The following is a 17,912-nucleotide window of genomic DNA, read 5'->3' as shown; positions in this document are numbered from 1 at the left end:
AAAATAGCATCACCTTGTATCCCCTAAATATATATAATTACTATTTATCAGAGATGAAATAATTTTTAAATGGAAGTGCATATTTATGCTTTTGAGAAAGTTGCTTACTTACCACTTTCTTTTGCAAGATAACATATTCTAGGAATTTGTTGGCTGAAATTGTCAGAGTGAGAAAGTTGAGTCCAGAATTAAGTGGACATATTGAAGAATAGAACCTGAAGCCAAAATGGACTGACTTGGAAGCAGAACATAGCTGCAGTCAGAATCCAAGGAGAAAGTAGCAAAAGTCAATTAAGTCAGCCTTAATAAACTGTTTGCCACAGACAAGTAAAAAAGTAGGTATCAGATAATCAACGCCAAATGGGAAGTAACCAACCCAAGTGAAAAAATAATCCAAAAGCAAAATCCAAGTGAGTTGAAGTCAAGAGGTATTTAAAGAACGTTTATTCACACAGATGGCTGCAAAACTTCAAGTGGATTGATGTCATTTTAGTCAAGCTGTCCTTTATTCCTCAAACTTCAGTGTGCAAATTTTCCATTTCTGGGCTTTGGTAATACATATACATGGTGAGTTATGTTCAAGTAGTATAGAAATATTAACTGGAAAGCAACAGAATCCTCTGACACCTTTTTGGACTCTTTCCGCAGATGTAACACTTTACTCATGTCCAGAGGGGAAAACATTATGCACATGCTAACGTATACAACTTTGTGTATATAATCATTATACATTTTATTCAAAGGTGAATGGTGCAAGTTGTTCTCAACTTTACATTTTCACTTAGTAATTGATTTGGTGAAACTTTCCATATGAGCACAGATATATCCATCTCATTCCTTTTTGTAACTAACTAGTATTCCATGATAGCAATGTACTAGAATTTTTGTTATTAGCCCCTTAGGGTAGACATTTTATTTCTACTCTTTGGAGTTAAAAGTATTGTGTTATTATAAACATCCTTGCAAATATGACTTCTCAAACTTCAGCAAGGATTTCTACATGGTAGCTTAATTGCTGAGCCAAAGAGTACATGAAACTTTATTTAAGAAACTGTTGGTCGGATGCAATGGCTCACACCTGTAATCTCAGCACTTCGGGAGGCCTAGGTGGGCAGATTACCTGAGGTGAGGAGTTTGAAACCAGCCTGGCCAACATGGTGAAACCCCATCTCTACTAAAAATACAAAAATTAGCTAGGTGTAGTAGCACGAGCCTGTAATCCCAGCTACTCGGGAGGCTGAGGCAGGAGAATCCCTTGAATCAGGGAGGCATAGGTTTCAGTGAGCCGAGGTTGCGCCACTGTTCTCCAGCCTGGGTGACAGAGTGAGACTCCGTCTCAAAAAAAAAAAAAAAAAAAAAGAGAAAGAAACTGTTGACAAGTAGCCTTGTAAAAAACTGTACCAAGTTATATTCTCACCTGCACTGTGTGAGGGTAGCCTTTGCCTCCGTATCCCAGCCTGTAAATGGTCATATTCATTGAGATGAATCTCAATTATGTCTCTACAGAGTTAGACTACTAAAATTACTGATTGAGGTAATTTTATGTATATCCTTTAGAATTTTGTTAGCTTCAGTCATCTTTCCTCATAGGTTTTGGCTTCATAGAAGTCAATGATAAAATTTTCATAGCCTTCCATAAAATTTTAAAAGAAATGCATTTAATATCATTTGAGTTGTAAACCCTGGGGGGAAAGCATTCTAGTCAGAAAGCTCTAAGGGAAAAGTTCCTGCATTAGAGAATTTAGCTGTAAGTCATTATGGAATGTGAGAAAGATGAAATATAAGCCATAATGTATCTATTAAGTGCAGTCAAGTTGCCCAAACCAACAAAAATGTCAATATAAGTTGGTCACTAAATTGCTAAATTGGTCAGCAGGTATGAGTCTTACATTCTCAACAATACAGATTATGTACAATGGTTGCATTAACTCTGTATCTTTACTTATGCAAATGGTACCTTCTAATCCCAAGTTAACTTAGCTTTATTGTCATCACTGCTTTGTTTTTACACCTATCTAAATGTCATTGGTGCAATAGGCATGATACATTGTCCATGTCTGATGTATAGCATAATTGTTTCAAAGTAGCTTGAAAACAATTAAGTGAGAAGTCATTTTATCCTTATTTCCTGCTGCACACAGAATGAAATTGGCATTTGCAATATTATCCTCAGTCTATTGATCCACTGTCCTTACTTTTTTGTTTCATTTTTCTTAATTGATATTATCTTGCTCTATGGTCTACATTCTTGAATGTGAACCTCAATCCGTTTTGGAATGCATTAGGAATATATATTTGATATAGAATAGAACATTCCACAATTCTATCTGGCAAAGCTAATCTAGCATTTGTTTTATCTCCCCTAGGATCAACTCTATTTTCTCAGAAAGCAGAGAGATTGATTCTTTAGGTGCTGCATTTTCAATTCCCTAAGATGGGAATAAATGGAAGTGAGGAGGCTGTGCCTGACCTGGGCATTCATCTCCTACAGATGGAGAATCTGTCTCCACAGCTTGAGTGCATTTCTTTCAGGCTGTGCTCTAGAAATAAAACTGATGGACAGGGGAAACAATTGGGAATTGTGAGTAAGGAAGAAGAAAAACACTGACTTCTGGCATTCCTTTTCTTCCCTGTCTTTCATTGTCTGAGAAGATGCAGCTGCGGTTGCTGTTATGAAATGCTGTTGATGCAGCCTCTTGCATGGGTACGGGGCTCTCTAGAGAGAGCATTTGCTCACTGATTGAGTGGCCATGTAATTTATCATCCAACTCAGGATGTTTTTGAAAAGAAAAGGATGTAATTAATAGTTAATCCTCAACAACAGGCATAAACCCAAACTGCCCTCAAGTAACCTAGAACTTTAGGCCACATTACTTAAACATGAGATTGGATGGTTGAAAAGGAGAGGACAGAGTGGAAAGGGAAAAGAGAGTTGTTATCCTGGAGGTGGGTGGGAGCCACGGGCAAAGGTGAATGTCCCAGCTGTGTTTTTTGATTTCATACTTTAGAGCTGTTTTGCAACAGGTCCTCCACCATGTGAATGCCAACATTGCAAGGTCATTAGAGCTGAGGGAAAACCAGTGCCCAAAGATACGAAAAGAGTGTGGATCTTCTGGAGAAGGGCTGTTGCTGAACAGGTATTTGTCTCAGCAACTCCTGTATATGCTTTATCTCTCATACTCAGGCTATTAGATGAGAAAAAACAAACAAGAAAATGTAATGATGTGTCTGCTTGCTTTATAAAGGTAGTTGGGTGAAGCTTAGCTATCAGCCAAGGCATCTTTCTGCCTAGCAATCTGCATCAGATTCGTCTTAATGGGCTGCAGCACAAGCTATTCTGAAATAGTCTGTCTGGATTGGGCCACTGGCTCCTAGATTTTCAGTATTATCCCCAGGAGATTTCTGATATGCAGTTCAGAGCTTACATGATTGAAATCACCTGTACTGAGATTTTCTTTATCTATATCTCTCAGTACCAGCATGTTAACCAGAGGTCACCATCCTCTCATCTTCTCTGTCCTCTTAGAAGCTCCAGGACTTGTGAACGGCAGATTTGACATGGTCACATCTAGTCAACCTTCCAGGGTCTGGTACATTGTTGAAGGTTTTGTGTCTATCTGAATCTGACACTGAGCCAGACTTGGTGCTAGAGGTTTATGAGTGACCTTATATGACACTGTTTAGAACTCTTCTGTCTATTCACTGATTTAGGGTATCATTTGTGGATCTATGAGCTTAGTTCCACTGCTGAGAAGCTGGCAACAATGAAGGGTCAAGGAAATCTACAGATTAAGTCTAACCACAGATTAAGAGGATACTCAAGGAGGTCAGCTAGTTCTGAGAGGTCCTCAAGAGTCCCAGGGATGTCCTAGTTCGGGAATTTTTTAAACAGAAGTTGAGACATCAGGTCTTGCATCTCAGGGGACCATTTTGTATCAAAGACCTCAGGATGAAGGGCAAGTTATAGTCTGGTTGCATCATACAGCCTCCTTTGTATTCCTCTGAGAAGCAGTACAGCCTACTTTTCTTCACTTGTTGAATCCTAACGTGGCCACTAGCCAGGAACTTTTGGTGAAGGATTTAACAGACTAGATCCACTAGAAATAGAATTCCAGAACAGTCCTGGCTCCTTTACAACTTGTTCTTTTTGATGAGATAACAAAGAGTAATTTAGAATTATAGAGGCTTATTTTGCAAAGCAGTGGAAGTTTTGAGAACATCTGGAGAAACTGGGAACACTGAGTTCTTTAGAATGTGGGGCTCAACCACTTTCCCAGGGTTACTGGTAGGGAATCAAAGATCTTTACTGTTTTGAAGCTTCAAGCAGGAACATTTTAGGCAGAACCAGCTTTACTTTTTATTCCTAGAAACCTCCCTTTCTATTGCCTTTATCACTATCATACTCACATTTCTCAGTGAGGCAGGAGACCCTCAAAAAGATCTTATTCCCAGTGATTCGTGTCCTTTTCTAGTGTTTCAACTGCCACTAAGCCTTCCTTATGCTCATTGATCTTAGCATATTTGCAATCAAATGTGACAGGGTGATTGGCTTTGGTTATCCGGCACTGTTTGTGGACTTCTAATCCTATTGTGTCTGTTGACTGTCATTCTGAAGCTTAATGTCCTAAACTGTTCCTTCCCTCAAGAAGAGAGTTATTAATTGTCCCATATTATTGGGAGATTTAACACATAATCTGTAGAACCAGACCCACCAGTGTTTGAGATGATTTTAATTCCAGTCTCTCTTCCTCTTGAAACTAATCATTTTGAGAGATTAACAAGGTAAGACTTGGTTCTTACTTGTTTACAAGTCTATATCCATTGTCCATAAATTTAGTGACTATACTTTATTGTTTCTAGTGTGTTGCTACCTGATAACATACTTGGCACTTAATAAGTACCTGTTCCACAAATGGTTGCTCAACAAATGAATGTCAAATGTAACAACTGTAGATAAGCTTATTGCCAAATATAACCCACAAGAATAATCCCCTAAAGAAAAATTATGGCGTTTTAATATATCTGAAATAAAAATGTTAAAATATATAATTATAAAAATTAGTGAATGTGATTTTATTATGGAGAGACTTACTTCTTCACAACTTCTTTCTGCAAGATAGCATATTCTAATAATATGTTTCAAGAGGCCTGAGACAGGTTAAGACAAGAGATATAAGAATGGATAGAGTTACTTATACAGTCTAGAAATCAAAAGCCAACCAAAATCCTAGAAGTGGGATCCAGAATAGATGAATCCTAGGTCAGGCAGATATATTGAAGAGCCTTAGGCAAAACTGGCTGAACTGTGGGCAGAACACAATTGTAAGGAATCTAAAGATAAGAGCCATAAATCGAAGTTATTAAGTTGGAAAAGAGTTGGACAATCTCTGTGGCAAGAAAAGGAGTTGGAGTAAAGAAAGTGATAGCCACACTAGAGTAAAGAAATGCAAATACAAAAGTATCTGCCTGGGCATGGTGGCTCACGCCGGTAATCCTAGCACTTTAGGAGGCCGAGATGGGTGTATCACCTGAGGTCAGGGGTTCGAGATCAGCCTGGCCAATATGGTGAAATCCCGTCTCTACTAAAATGCAAAATTAGCCAGGCATGGCGGTGGATGCCTGTAATCCCAGCGACTCGGGAGACTGAGGCAGGAGAATTGATTGAGCCCAGGGGACGGAGGTTGCAGTGAGCAGAGATCGCACTATTGCACTCCAGCCTGGGCAAAAGAGCGAGACTCTGTCTCAAANGAACACAATTGTAAGGAATCTAAAGATAAGAGCCATAAATCGAAGTTATTAAGTTGGAAAAGAGTTGGACAATCTCTGTGGCAAGAAAAGGAGTTGGAGTAAAGAAAGTGATAGCCACACTAGAGTAAAGAAATGCAAATACAAAAAGTATCTGCCTGGGCATGGTGGCTCACGCCGGTAATCCTAGCACTTTAGGAGGCCGAGATGGGTGTATCACCTGAGGTCAGGGGTTCGAGATCAGCCTGGCCAATATGGTGAAATCCCGTCTCTACTAAAAATGCAAAAATTAGCCAGGCATGGCGGTGGATGCCTGTAATCCCAGCGACTCGGGAGACTGAGGCAGGAGAATTGATTGAGCCCAGGGGACGGAGGTTGCAGTGAGCAGAGATCGCACTATTGCACTCCAGCCTGGGCAAAAAGAGCGAGACTCTGTCTCAAAAAAAAAAAAAAAAAAAAAAGAATCCAAGACTATAAATGAGTTATGCAACAAATAGGGTCAAGCCTGAGCCAGTATTGAAGACTAGAGCTTGAATACTCACAGCAGTACCTGACTGTTTTTTATTGGATGTTACATCTGTCCATCTGACTGCTTCTCAATCTTCCCACAGATAAACAGTTCTGCTCTTGGGACTTTAAGTCGTTAAGTAATAATTATGACATGTTTTGGATTACACTTAGAATGAAAAGAGATATCATCAATTTCTTCTAAACCTGAGTGGAGTCTGGGAATCTAGAGAGAAGCATGCTATGCCTTATTTATCGAGCAGTCATCATCCATCAATCTCTACCCTTCAAGCTACAGCTCAGGACAAGAAAATACTGGGGCATCAGGTTGGTGGGGGTGGGGCATGCAGAAGGAAGAGAGTTTCTTAACAGCAAAACGTTTGACAGCGTGGTTGATTTTTTGTTGTTGTTTTTGGGCATCATGGACGTCACTTGCAGTCTACTATTATGGTCTTTATGGGTTGCAAGTTACATTTGTTAGAAGATGAAGCAAATATGAACAAGCAACTCAAAATTAGCAAGATTAAAATCTTAAAATGATGAGAAAGGACATACAAATATATAAAGCAAGAAAGAATGTAAAAGCAGAGCCCTTTGAGTTTAAAATAATTTAAGAATGTTAAAATGTGATAGATTATCATTATAATTTATTACTATTATTATTATCATTTTGAGTTATCAGTAAAAGAAAATTAAGTTCTGCCTATCCTCTATATAAATTCTGGGAAGTAAGATAATATTTCCATTAAAAGATGGATAAAATAAAATACAGTGCTTTAAAGGATTAGAACTAGTAATAGCTAATGTTTCTTGAGTGCATAGTACCTGGCAGGCATTGTGCTAAGTGCTTTATATGTCTTAACTCATTCAATATTCATATTAATCTATGAGGTAGGTACCCTTATTATTTCCATTTTATAGTGGAGGAAGCTGAGGCATGGAGAGGTTTAACACCTTGCCTAAGGTTACAGTTAGAAAATGATAAAGCCCAGATTTGAATTCAGACAATTTCACTCCATAATTAAATATTTTCCCCAAATATTTATGATAAAATATTTCGAACACCTAGAAAAGTTGGCAGAACAGCAAAGAATAACTATATTCTCAGTAACTAGTGTCTTCAATTATTATTTTGTATTTACTTGATCGTATATCTTTCCCTGTGTCCATCCCTCAAACCATGCATCAATTCTTATTTTTTAATACTTTTCAAAATACATTGCAAACCACAGTAAATCTTATATGTAAACACTGTGTGATTCATATAAGTAACTAGAATTCAGTATTTGTTTATTGTTTTTTCGAAGGTAAAGTAAAAGCACAAATTTGAAGTGTACTGCTTTATCAGTTTTGACTAATGTGTGCACCGGTGTGCTGCAAGTTGCCAACAGGATATTGAACATTACCATTACCACAGAGATCATCACAACTTCACAGTCAATTCCTACCCTACTCCCAAGATTAGCTTGTTCTCTTCTAGCACTTCATAGAAATTGGATCATATAGTTTGTAGTCTTTGATGTAAGACTTCTTTCACTCAGCACAATGTTTTTGTCACTCAGTCATTGTTATGTGTATTAGTAGTTCATTTATTATTTTGCTAATTTTATTCTATTGGATAAATAGACTTCCATTTTTATTTTTATAAATCTATTCTCGTCTTGATGGACTATTTCCAGTTTTGGGTACTTATGCTTTAAAAAAATATATTCCCATATATTTATTATTTTTCATTCTCTTCATTCTTAAACATAGAAATTTTCATCTGAAATATGTGAAAATATATTTATTTTGTCTTCATTCTTGGAGTATTTTGCTGTATGTAGAATTCTAGTTTTAAATTTCTTTTTCCTTTGACACCTTAAAGATATTAATATACTGTCTTCTGGTTTCCTATTTATTTTCTGCTAAGAAGGCAGTGATCATGCTTAATCAATATTTCCTAATTTATAATGTGTCATTTTTTCCAAATATTTCAAGATTTGACTGTGATATACCTTACTACTATATGAGCAATGTGACTTAAAACATGTATTAGTGATGATATATAAAATCTTTAGCCTTCTAAATTAGATTTTTAAATCATAAATTATAATAGGTAGGTGCTTTTCAATATGCTACCCTTGTAATCTCTCCATAAAGAATTTCACACATTTTGCAAATGCACATAATCTTTTTATTTCTCTGGGTTTCAGCTATTTATATATTTATATAACCATATGGCCATATGCTATATATACATTTATATACACACTCATATGTACATAAATATATCTATTTATATTTGCATGTAAAACATGTATACATACATACAGTTTAATTACATATATTAACAACCTCCAGATTTATATTTCCAATCTCTGAATTGTTCTTTTAGTTGTTTCACATATGCCTCAAACCTACCAAAAAATAAAAGACATTACCTTTCCCTAATTTCTAAGCTGATGCTTTCCCCATAGTCCATATTCTTTATATGAATGACCGTCAGTCATACAAGCCGGATTTTATAGCCTTCACTATGAAGACCCATTATCTATGTACAAAGTTAGAAACAAGCTATTAGTCTTTTTAAAAAATTTATTAAGATATCAAGAGACACATTATTTCCCAGTTAACACTTGTTTCTATTTTTAAGTCATTCTATATGTATTTAACTTTAAAATTCAATATAGTTACAGAATAACAAAAAATAATAGTAGTTTCTTTTATGGATGTACTATAATCTTTTTTAGTGACTGCACCTGAGATACATGTTGACTGTTTCACTTATGTATAAAAATTACACTACTGTGAACATATTTGAGTGCATAAATTAGTTTGACATTTGTACCCAAGGGTCAAGTCTCTGTTGCTTGAATTGCTAGGATAAAGTGTAAACACTTTTATTTATAAACAGTACCAGATTTCCTCTTAGAATAATTATACTATTTTATATGATCAAAAAAGTTTGAGTGTTTTTTTCATATCCTAACCAGCACTTTACTTCATTAAACTAAGATTTCCATTTTAAATTATTAAAAATAAATTTATATATGATTGATTTTATAAGTTTTGTTATTTTAAATTTAAATTTTATTTTGCATTTAAATAGTCGAGCCATCTGGAATTTATTTTAATGCAAGTAGTGCATGGAGCCAGGGATAATGAGAACTGCCCACTTCCGAACCTTCCTGTAGGTGTTCCACAAACAATGCAGTACAACAAGAAAAACAAATACAACAGAATATGTACACAAAACTATGCAACTAAATATAACAAACCTACACAAAACCCACACTATCTGCATAACTAGAAGGCAGCGAAAACTCAATCTTTAAAATGCCTGTAAAAGAAAAGTAAACCCAAATTCATTTGAACTGTATCTTATGCTCCAAAGCCTTTATGGAAATTGGGACATAGAAGAGAGAAAAAGTGATGGGTGGGAACTAACACTGATTCAGTGACTGATAGAATGTCCACCTAAGTGTGAATATACCAATGAAAAAGCATTTTTTACAAGCTTCCCTCTATCAGTTATTGAATATCTTCTATTTCCCCACTTTCTTCTGAAACAAACTACTCAATTGTTATGTAGATTCCATATTATACTAATACTTCAAATTATGCTTAATCACAGTAACAAAATTGGCATGGGGAAATGAAATTATGTGATAGATTAGAACTACTACCTGTGCTCAGACAGGCACTAAGATGCAGCCAAGACCACAGCCAATGTCAAATGACAAAACCAGTCCAGTGGACATAAATAATACTTCATCCTCAAACCACCAAAAATGTCACACTGGAGATGGCTATTGGCTCCATTGATATTACTGCTTCCCAAATTGCTACTGAAGCTTCTGTTTCTCTTGCAAAAATGGATTATCCACTCCCCTCTTGTTTTGTGTTTTTAGATCTAAATTCAAAATTTTGAGTTGGTTCATTGATTGGATTGGCCAGTCATGTGTTCACCTCTTATATCCATAAGAAGCTGGTAAAGTTATTATCTGATGCTTTCTTTCACTTCTATTGCAGTAGGTCTCCACCTGCAATTCCTGCAATAATGAGTTCCCTAAATCCAGACAGTGGATTACCATGCTAGGCAGTACTATGTCCCCTTTAAATTAATGTCCTCTATGCTTGCTCACCTTCGGTTTTACAAAACAGAAAATGTTTTACTTTGACAACATTTACCTAAAGAAAATTTCTAGACACTCCCACCTTACATCAACCTGTCAGCTACTCAGTTGTGCAAGTTGGTGGCTAAATAATCCCAGTGAGCTCACTGGTTTTTGGACATTTCTAAAGTAGCCATACAGAAGTATCAATTGTTTACACTTGCCCCCAAAAAGTATATATCATAAGTATTTTTGCAGGGTAGTTTCAGTGTACCAACATTTAGATTTAAATTCTTAGATTAGCATTTATTTCTACCACCTTTATAAATAGCTATACAATGATGGAAAAGTCATTATACTGATCAAACACTGTTTCCCCATCCTTAAAATGGTAATCATAAGGAAGATATGAGAGAAAATAAGATAATTTAATTAGAAACATCTAGTCCAGTGCTTCAAAAATAGTACTTGGTAAGCATGGCCATATTCATAATTTCCATAAAGATTAAAATAAATTTTGGCTCATACTTAAATTTGAAATTCGTTTCAAAGAGAATTTTTTTTTTCTATAAGAATTCACCCCATTTCCATGTACTTCTGCAGCTCCTGCAAATGTCAACTGATATTCAACAGAAATGGATTCCACTTCAGTCAACAATATAAATATTATTACAATGAATTTGTTAGTGTCCAAAACTGGACTTGATACAATTGACTTTTATACAATTATTGCCAAAAGCTTACTTTAGCTATTCAATTTTTCAGAAAGAAGTATAATGGATGGATTAACTATTAATCTTTCTATATTTTTTCAGACTTTAGTGCTGTATTAAGATGGCTCACCAGAAAGCATAGTGCCTGGACAATATTACATAAATTCCCCACAGAAATGAAGTTACTGAATTATGATTTATTGATTAATAATTTAACAGTCTGCACTCAACCATCTAGAAGTTGGATGCATGCCACTTCGATTTGATAAGTGCTTGCATTTTTTTTCTTTTTTTTTGCAGTATCACAGAAGGCAATGTCTGCTGTCTATTCATTCATTCATTCATCTAGTCAACAACCCAGGGTAGTTTCATTCAACATCAAAATTATCACTAAAACAATCTTCTAGGATAAGTGACTGAGTTGAATGACAGAATCTGTACTGATGAAACCACTACTGTGGTCCAGGATTTCTTTATGGTTTGATTGAATCTTTAAAACCTTGTGAGATATATGAGGAATTCCAAATTTTACATATGAGGAAAGGTCAGGTGATGTTACTGAGGTCTCATAGCTGGGGGGTGGCAAAATGAAGAGTCCAAGATTATTTTTTATGGAGTAGTAAAAGAAAAAAAAAAGGGATATTATACTAGGATTATGCAAAAGGAAGACAGGCTGGCAAATTGGGTCTTGCGGTTTCGATGGAAGGTGTTTAAACCATTTTCATTAATGGCAGCATCCATGCAAGAAGTTTGTAACCTCTTTTTGTGTCTTCTTTTAAAGTCAATGTTCTTAACTTACATTAGTAATATTTGTTAGCAATCAGAATGGATCCCTAAAAATATAAAAACTGTATTGATTTTGTTAATTCAGTGTTGCATAGTTTTAGTTAGCTAATATTTCAGTCAGACTTTTATATCATGTGAAATTGTGCAACAAATTCAATCCAATGATCTTAATCTTAGAATGTTCCAAAATTATAAGATGTGGAAATTAACAACCAATATTCAGATCTATTTAAATCATCCCACTGCCTGTCAAGAAGTATGTGTTTCCATATTGGTAGTTGGGGAAGGTTTGATGTCCAGATCACTTGTGACAGCTATTAGAAAGATCTTTATTTTCTCGAGCCAAATCTCTTCTGGCTTCACCTCATTGATTCTAGTTCATAATTTTTGAACAACATGAAGACCTATGTGTAGGTAAGAGCAGAGGAGGATTCTGGAAGGAGGCAAAGAAAAAGTGATGCTCTAACTGGAAACTTAGCTGTTGCAAGTTGTGAGATATGAGGTGAGATAATGGAGATGTCAACGTGGATTTAATATAGCAGAGGAAGAAGGCAAAACCTTAAGAGATATCAGAGTTAAAATTTGGGTTAATATTTGACCGATACTGTAATTGATTTTAAAAAAGTAATCAGAGATACAAAAAGAGACATGGAAGAGCAGGGTGCAGAGCCAATGCAGAGTAAGTTTAAAGAAGAAAAGTGTAGTCACTTGCTAAATGTGTCTCCCAGGGAAATAATTGGATTTGGCCAGAAAAAGTATCTCTAGCAAAAAAGATCTTTCTAAAAAAGATCTCTTTTATTATAATGGAGAAGTTGAAAGGTAGATTTCAGTAAAAGAAAGAGTTTAAAACAATGAATAAGTGAAGTATATTGAGTTACTCATGAAATTACAAATTAAGTTCGATATTAAGTACAATAAAACTCAGGACAACTTAGATTTCTACAAAACTAAGGAATATGTTCTTTAAATGCATGCATTCGGTTTACTGGTCTCTATTTTTCATGTCCCAACCTTTTGTACTTTTATGGTTTTATTAGTATACCCAACTTTAATATAGAATTTTTTGCAGGTACAAATTGGAAATGTTGGCTTCACCAGAACCTAAGGGCCTTGTTCCCTTCACTAAAGAGTCTTTTGAACTTATAAAACAGCATATTGCTAAAACACATAATGAGGAACATGAAGAAGATTTAAAGCCAAATCCTGACTTGGAAGTTGGCAAAGAGCTACCATTTATTTATGGAAACCTTTCTCAAGGAATGGTGTCAGAGCCCTTGGAAGACGTGGACCCATACTACTACAAGAAAAAAAATGTGAGAATTAATTGAGATTATTTTGATGACATTTTTATTATTTTATTTCCAGACATACAGAAAATGTAATTGAGATAGGATACAAAACATAATGAAAACAGGGCAAGATCTGATTTTAAATTATGCAGAACTACATAAGATATCTCATTCTGGGAGCACACATATTGGAGATTTTTATCAAAACTGATATCTTACCTGGTTAGGTAGTATATTTTGGATTACTTTACTTCATAATATATGTATTAGTATGCCTTAATGTAAGTGAAATATTTTAAGGGAACATGATGATTGTCCATTTGTGGTTTTCAATTTTAAAATGCCTGTAAAATGCCTAGAATTTGCTCAACAATTTAAAATGTTCCATATGATGAGTTTACTCAGAAGTTAGAAAAGTAAATACAACCCGTATGTTATTTATCATTTTTATTCATTCATACATGCATACACTTACTCCTTATCTCCAGAATGACTTTAGGCACCTGCTATTATATGTCCAACCCTAGAACAAGCACAAAATGTTAGGTATGAAAGTAATCACGTTTAGAAATCAGAGATTGGTGTGAACCAATGAAGCTGAAAGAATCGTTAAGGATCCTGCAGAATTTGAATTATAGCTTAAAGAACACTTCAAAGTTCTAATAAGGGAAAGGGAAGACCTATGTGTAGGTAAGAGCAGAGAAGGATTCTGGAAGGAGGCAAAGAAAAAGTGATGCTCTAACTGGAAACTTAGCTGTTGCAAGTTGTGAGATATGAGGTGAGATAATGGAGATGTCAACGTGGATTTAATATGGTGATCAAAGGCCTGATGCAATGAATATAATGTTTAAGTAGCGTTAACCCAACAGATTTCTAAATGACTATTGCATGGAAGAGACAGGATTAGAAAGATGAAATAACAGAGAGAGAGTAATCCAGGACTGAAGTCAAGAGGAGACAGAGAGAACAAAGCTGAAAGGAAACAGCACGATTTGACTGGCTAAAAATGCCAAGATTTTCAGTGTAGAGGAATGGGGATGCCACTGATGAAATGAAATAACTAGAAAGAATATCAAATTTGGGGAAGGTGACAATTAGCTTCATAGTTAAAAAATTAATTCGTAGAGCATTCAATGATATTATCAAATGGGTGACAAGGAACTGCACCACATTCTCTGGATGGAAGACAAAGTGATTTTTTAAAAAATAAATTACAATTCTTTGGAATACTTGTCATGGTGGAAGAATATTGACATTTTACGGTAGAAATGTATGTATTAACTTAAAAGACTCCAGTATCTCTGGTAGCCTCCATGGGCATTATGCAGCATTGTTATAATATACATGCTTAATCTTGAGAGCATTTTAATGAAAGTATAAGTTAAGCCCTCATCTCAATTACCTCTACATTCAGTTTTTGCTATGTTTATGTCACAATAATCGATATGGCACAGTAACCGTAGGGATAGGTGTAATATTGCAGAGTTCTGAGTACCCTGCAGTGTGTACAGACGTGGTTGGCAAAGCGCTAGTTTTGTTATTGAAGACAAAACCAAATATTTTGAAAAATAAACCAAGGCCCAGAGTTACTCTTGGTCTAGTTCCTATGAAACATCTGGAGCAAGAACTGCACAGATAGCTTGGTATAAAAGTGCTGTTATAAATGACAATTTATTTGAGTTACATTAGGTTTATTCTGTTAAAAGTGGCATAAAATAAATACTTTTATAATTAATAAAACAATTTCAGCTCTTAAATTGGGAGATTATTATATCTTAAATTACTCATCACAATCACATATATTACATCTTGTGTGAAGTTTGACATTGTTCTGGAAAATAGCATGAAAAGCATATTTTAGAAAATCAGTTTTACTTTGGCTCTTTTAAGTTTTTATTTTCTGTTTGCATTTAAGATAGAGGAAAGATAGCTATAGTATAGGTCAAAGTGTTGACAGATTGTGTGTTAGAAGGAAATGATTTATTAAAAGAAGAATTTAGTATCACAGAGTTTGGTTTTCCATTTAGAGACATTGTCATTCATGAAACCTATTGTATGAAGTATATATTTGTGTACGTTAAAGTAGGGTTCTAGTTTTTTCTGTAATATATACCAAAATATTAAGATAGGAAATTAATCACCTCTGTAAAACAATAATACTGTAGCCGTCTATTAGATTATATTTAAGATATTATAGTTTTTAGTATACTATAGATTGTATTATTGGGATAATTTATTATGCTTCAGTATGTTATATATTATAAATTATAAAATATTCTCTTTTAGACTGTAAGCTATAAAATATTTCCTATTTGTATTTATTTATACCCCACAATAAAATTTTTCCAAATGGATATATAGTGGATATATATACACACTTTCAATGAGTGCACACACATATATATATATATATCTACACACAAATATAAAAATATACAAACTTGCTCATATGCAGGTATTATATATATATACACACAATATATATACACATGAATATGTATTATATATATGCACACACATTATATATGTACACTTGAATATGTATGTACATATTCATGTACATACACAAGCACGTACACATATTTAGATATATGACTCAATTTTAATTTCAGAATATTTCTGATATTTCATTATTTTTTGTTAGAATTTTAATGCTTTAATATCTCAATGTATTAAGTTTACATGTTATAAATTTCTGGTTTAGATATATGTATGTTAATGATATCATGCAAGTTTGGTTTTATTTCATAGACAATGGTTAAGAATTAATGTACTATTTCAATTCATTGAATCTTCTTTGCTATCATAATCCCACATTTGATTTGCTCTGAAATAAAATCTAACTTTTAACATTCATTATGTCCTCAGATACACCGGCTCCGGCATTTTTAAATGGATCTTCGTGAGCCATTGGGATATTGTGTTCTTCCTATTCTGTTAGTTCTCTAAGGAGACCAGAGGTTGGCTTGAGACAAACAACTTTCTTGGGTGTAACAGTAGCAAAAAATCCAAAAAAGCAAAATGGTAGATAAACAGACAAGCCTCAATACGAATAAAAACATTTAAAATCCTTCCATTTGACTTAGTCTATAAAAATATATAAAAAAAGGAAAGTATAGCTGTTAGAGTCGAAGACTATAATGATGATTGATTGACAATTTGTTGCATAATTGATGAGATTATGGTTCTCAGTTCTAATTTCACTTGATCGCTTTTCTTCTTATAGACTTTCATAGTATTAAATAAAAATAGAACAATCTTCAGATTCAATGCGGCTTCCATCTTGTGTACATTGTCTCCTTTCAATTGTATCAGAGGAACAACTATCAAGGTTTTGGCACATCCATATCCTTTCCTGTTGACTTGTTGACTTTAAACTGTGCTGACACTAACTGCAACTATACTGCTATTCAACTATTTCTGTAGTATTTTTCTCTTTTCAGTTTATGTCTCATGTTAGGTCATGTTGAAATCTAGATTATATTTCATTAAGTGTTCCACATTTGAAAATACATATAAAGTATATTTTCTAATATACACAATAGTAAATATTAACAAATATTAATGCCCATTGTTCAATAAGATTAATATTTTTCAACATTTAAGAAAATATTTTAGCTCAATGTATATAAATATATGTAATAGAAATATATCTTTTCCAATATTATTTATTAACTATTATTCCTTGACTATAAGCTACCTTTTTCCGACTGTTTATTCTAATTAGTGTCCTGCTTGATTGCATATTCATGTCCCTGACTAATTTGCCAAAATGGATACCAGTATTAGAGTATGTTATATAATTATTTTATACATATCATATATAATTATATATTTTTAATATTTACATTTTATTTTAAAATTTGAATTTATAGTAATACATTAATATTTATATTATAATAAATTTAATATTTGTTAATGATTAAGATAATATTTCAGTGCTTCACATCTGTTTTCTTTTGCTTGCTGCCAATCTCAATTGCTGATTTACTTCTAACTCAGGTAACTTTCATTCCTTTTCATTCATTAAGAAAAATCCCTTTCTCCCTTTCTGTTCTTATTCTTCCCTTTCCGAAGACATACCAGTAGTCTGACTTGCATTAGACTGTAAGGATGGAAAGACCCATTAAATTATCTGGGGGAAAAGGCTTTCTTGAAGTTACCTTTTGAGCTTTAATATTATTCTTAAAACTAGCTGATTTTGGAAGGTGACTATAACAATATCACCATAAAAAACTTGGAAAAAAAATATATATAAAATAAAATTAGATCTTACACATGCCCTTAATGATGATTATTAATTATTGTGTAATCCCTATAGGGATCATATTTGATATTTGATGTTTTTATCATTTACCTACATAATATGTAAAGACTATTACTTGTCAGCTAGGATTTATTGAATTTTTTAATTTTTTTTAACTTTTATTTTAAGTTCAGAGGCACAAGTGCAGGTTTGTTACATAGGTAAACTTTTGTCATGGGATTTTGTTATGCAGATTATTCATCACCCAGGTATTAAGCCTAATACTTATTAGTTATTTTTTTCATAATCGTCTCCCTCCTCCCATCCTCTGCCCTCCAAAAGGCCCCAGTGTGTTGTTCCCCTCTATGTGTCCATGTGTTCTCACCATTTGGCTCCAACTTTTAAGTGAGAACATGCAGTATTTAGTTTTCCATTTCTGTGTTTGCTAAGGATAATGACCTCCAGCTCCATCCATGTTCTTGTGAAAGAAAATTCATATGGAACCAAAAAGGAGCCCAAATAGCTAAGG

The 17,912-nt window shown here is 34.1% G+C and overlaps 1 protein-coding gene across 1 annotated transcript in view; it reads left to right on the top strand.

Annotated features, from left to right (window-relative positions):
- SCN7A (sodium voltage-gated channel alpha subunit 7) overlaps positions 1 to 17,912 on the top strand; it is a 93,172-nt gene that overhangs the window by 4,573 nt on the left and 70,687 nt on the right. The window contains 3 exon segments of the mRNA XM_017867494.1: positions 12,918 to 13,161; positions 16,364 to 16,482; positions 16,838 to 16,927. Of these exon segments, the coding sequence (XP_017722983.1) occupies positions 12,931 to 13,161; positions 16,364 to 16,482; positions 16,838 to 16,927 (440 nt within the window). The 5' untranslated portion in view covers positions 12,918 to 12,930.

The sequence above is a fragment of the Rhinopithecus bieti genome, unplaced genomic scaffold (genome assembly GCF_001698545.2).
Source record: "Rhinopithecus bieti isolate Rb0 unplaced genomic scaffold, ASM169854v2 scaffold_3854, whole genome shotgun sequence".
Taxonomy (NCBI): Eukaryota; Metazoa; Chordata; class Mammalia; order Primates; family Cercopithecidae; genus Rhinopithecus; species Rhinopithecus bieti.
This window is presented reverse-complemented; position numbering and strand designations above follow the sequence as displayed.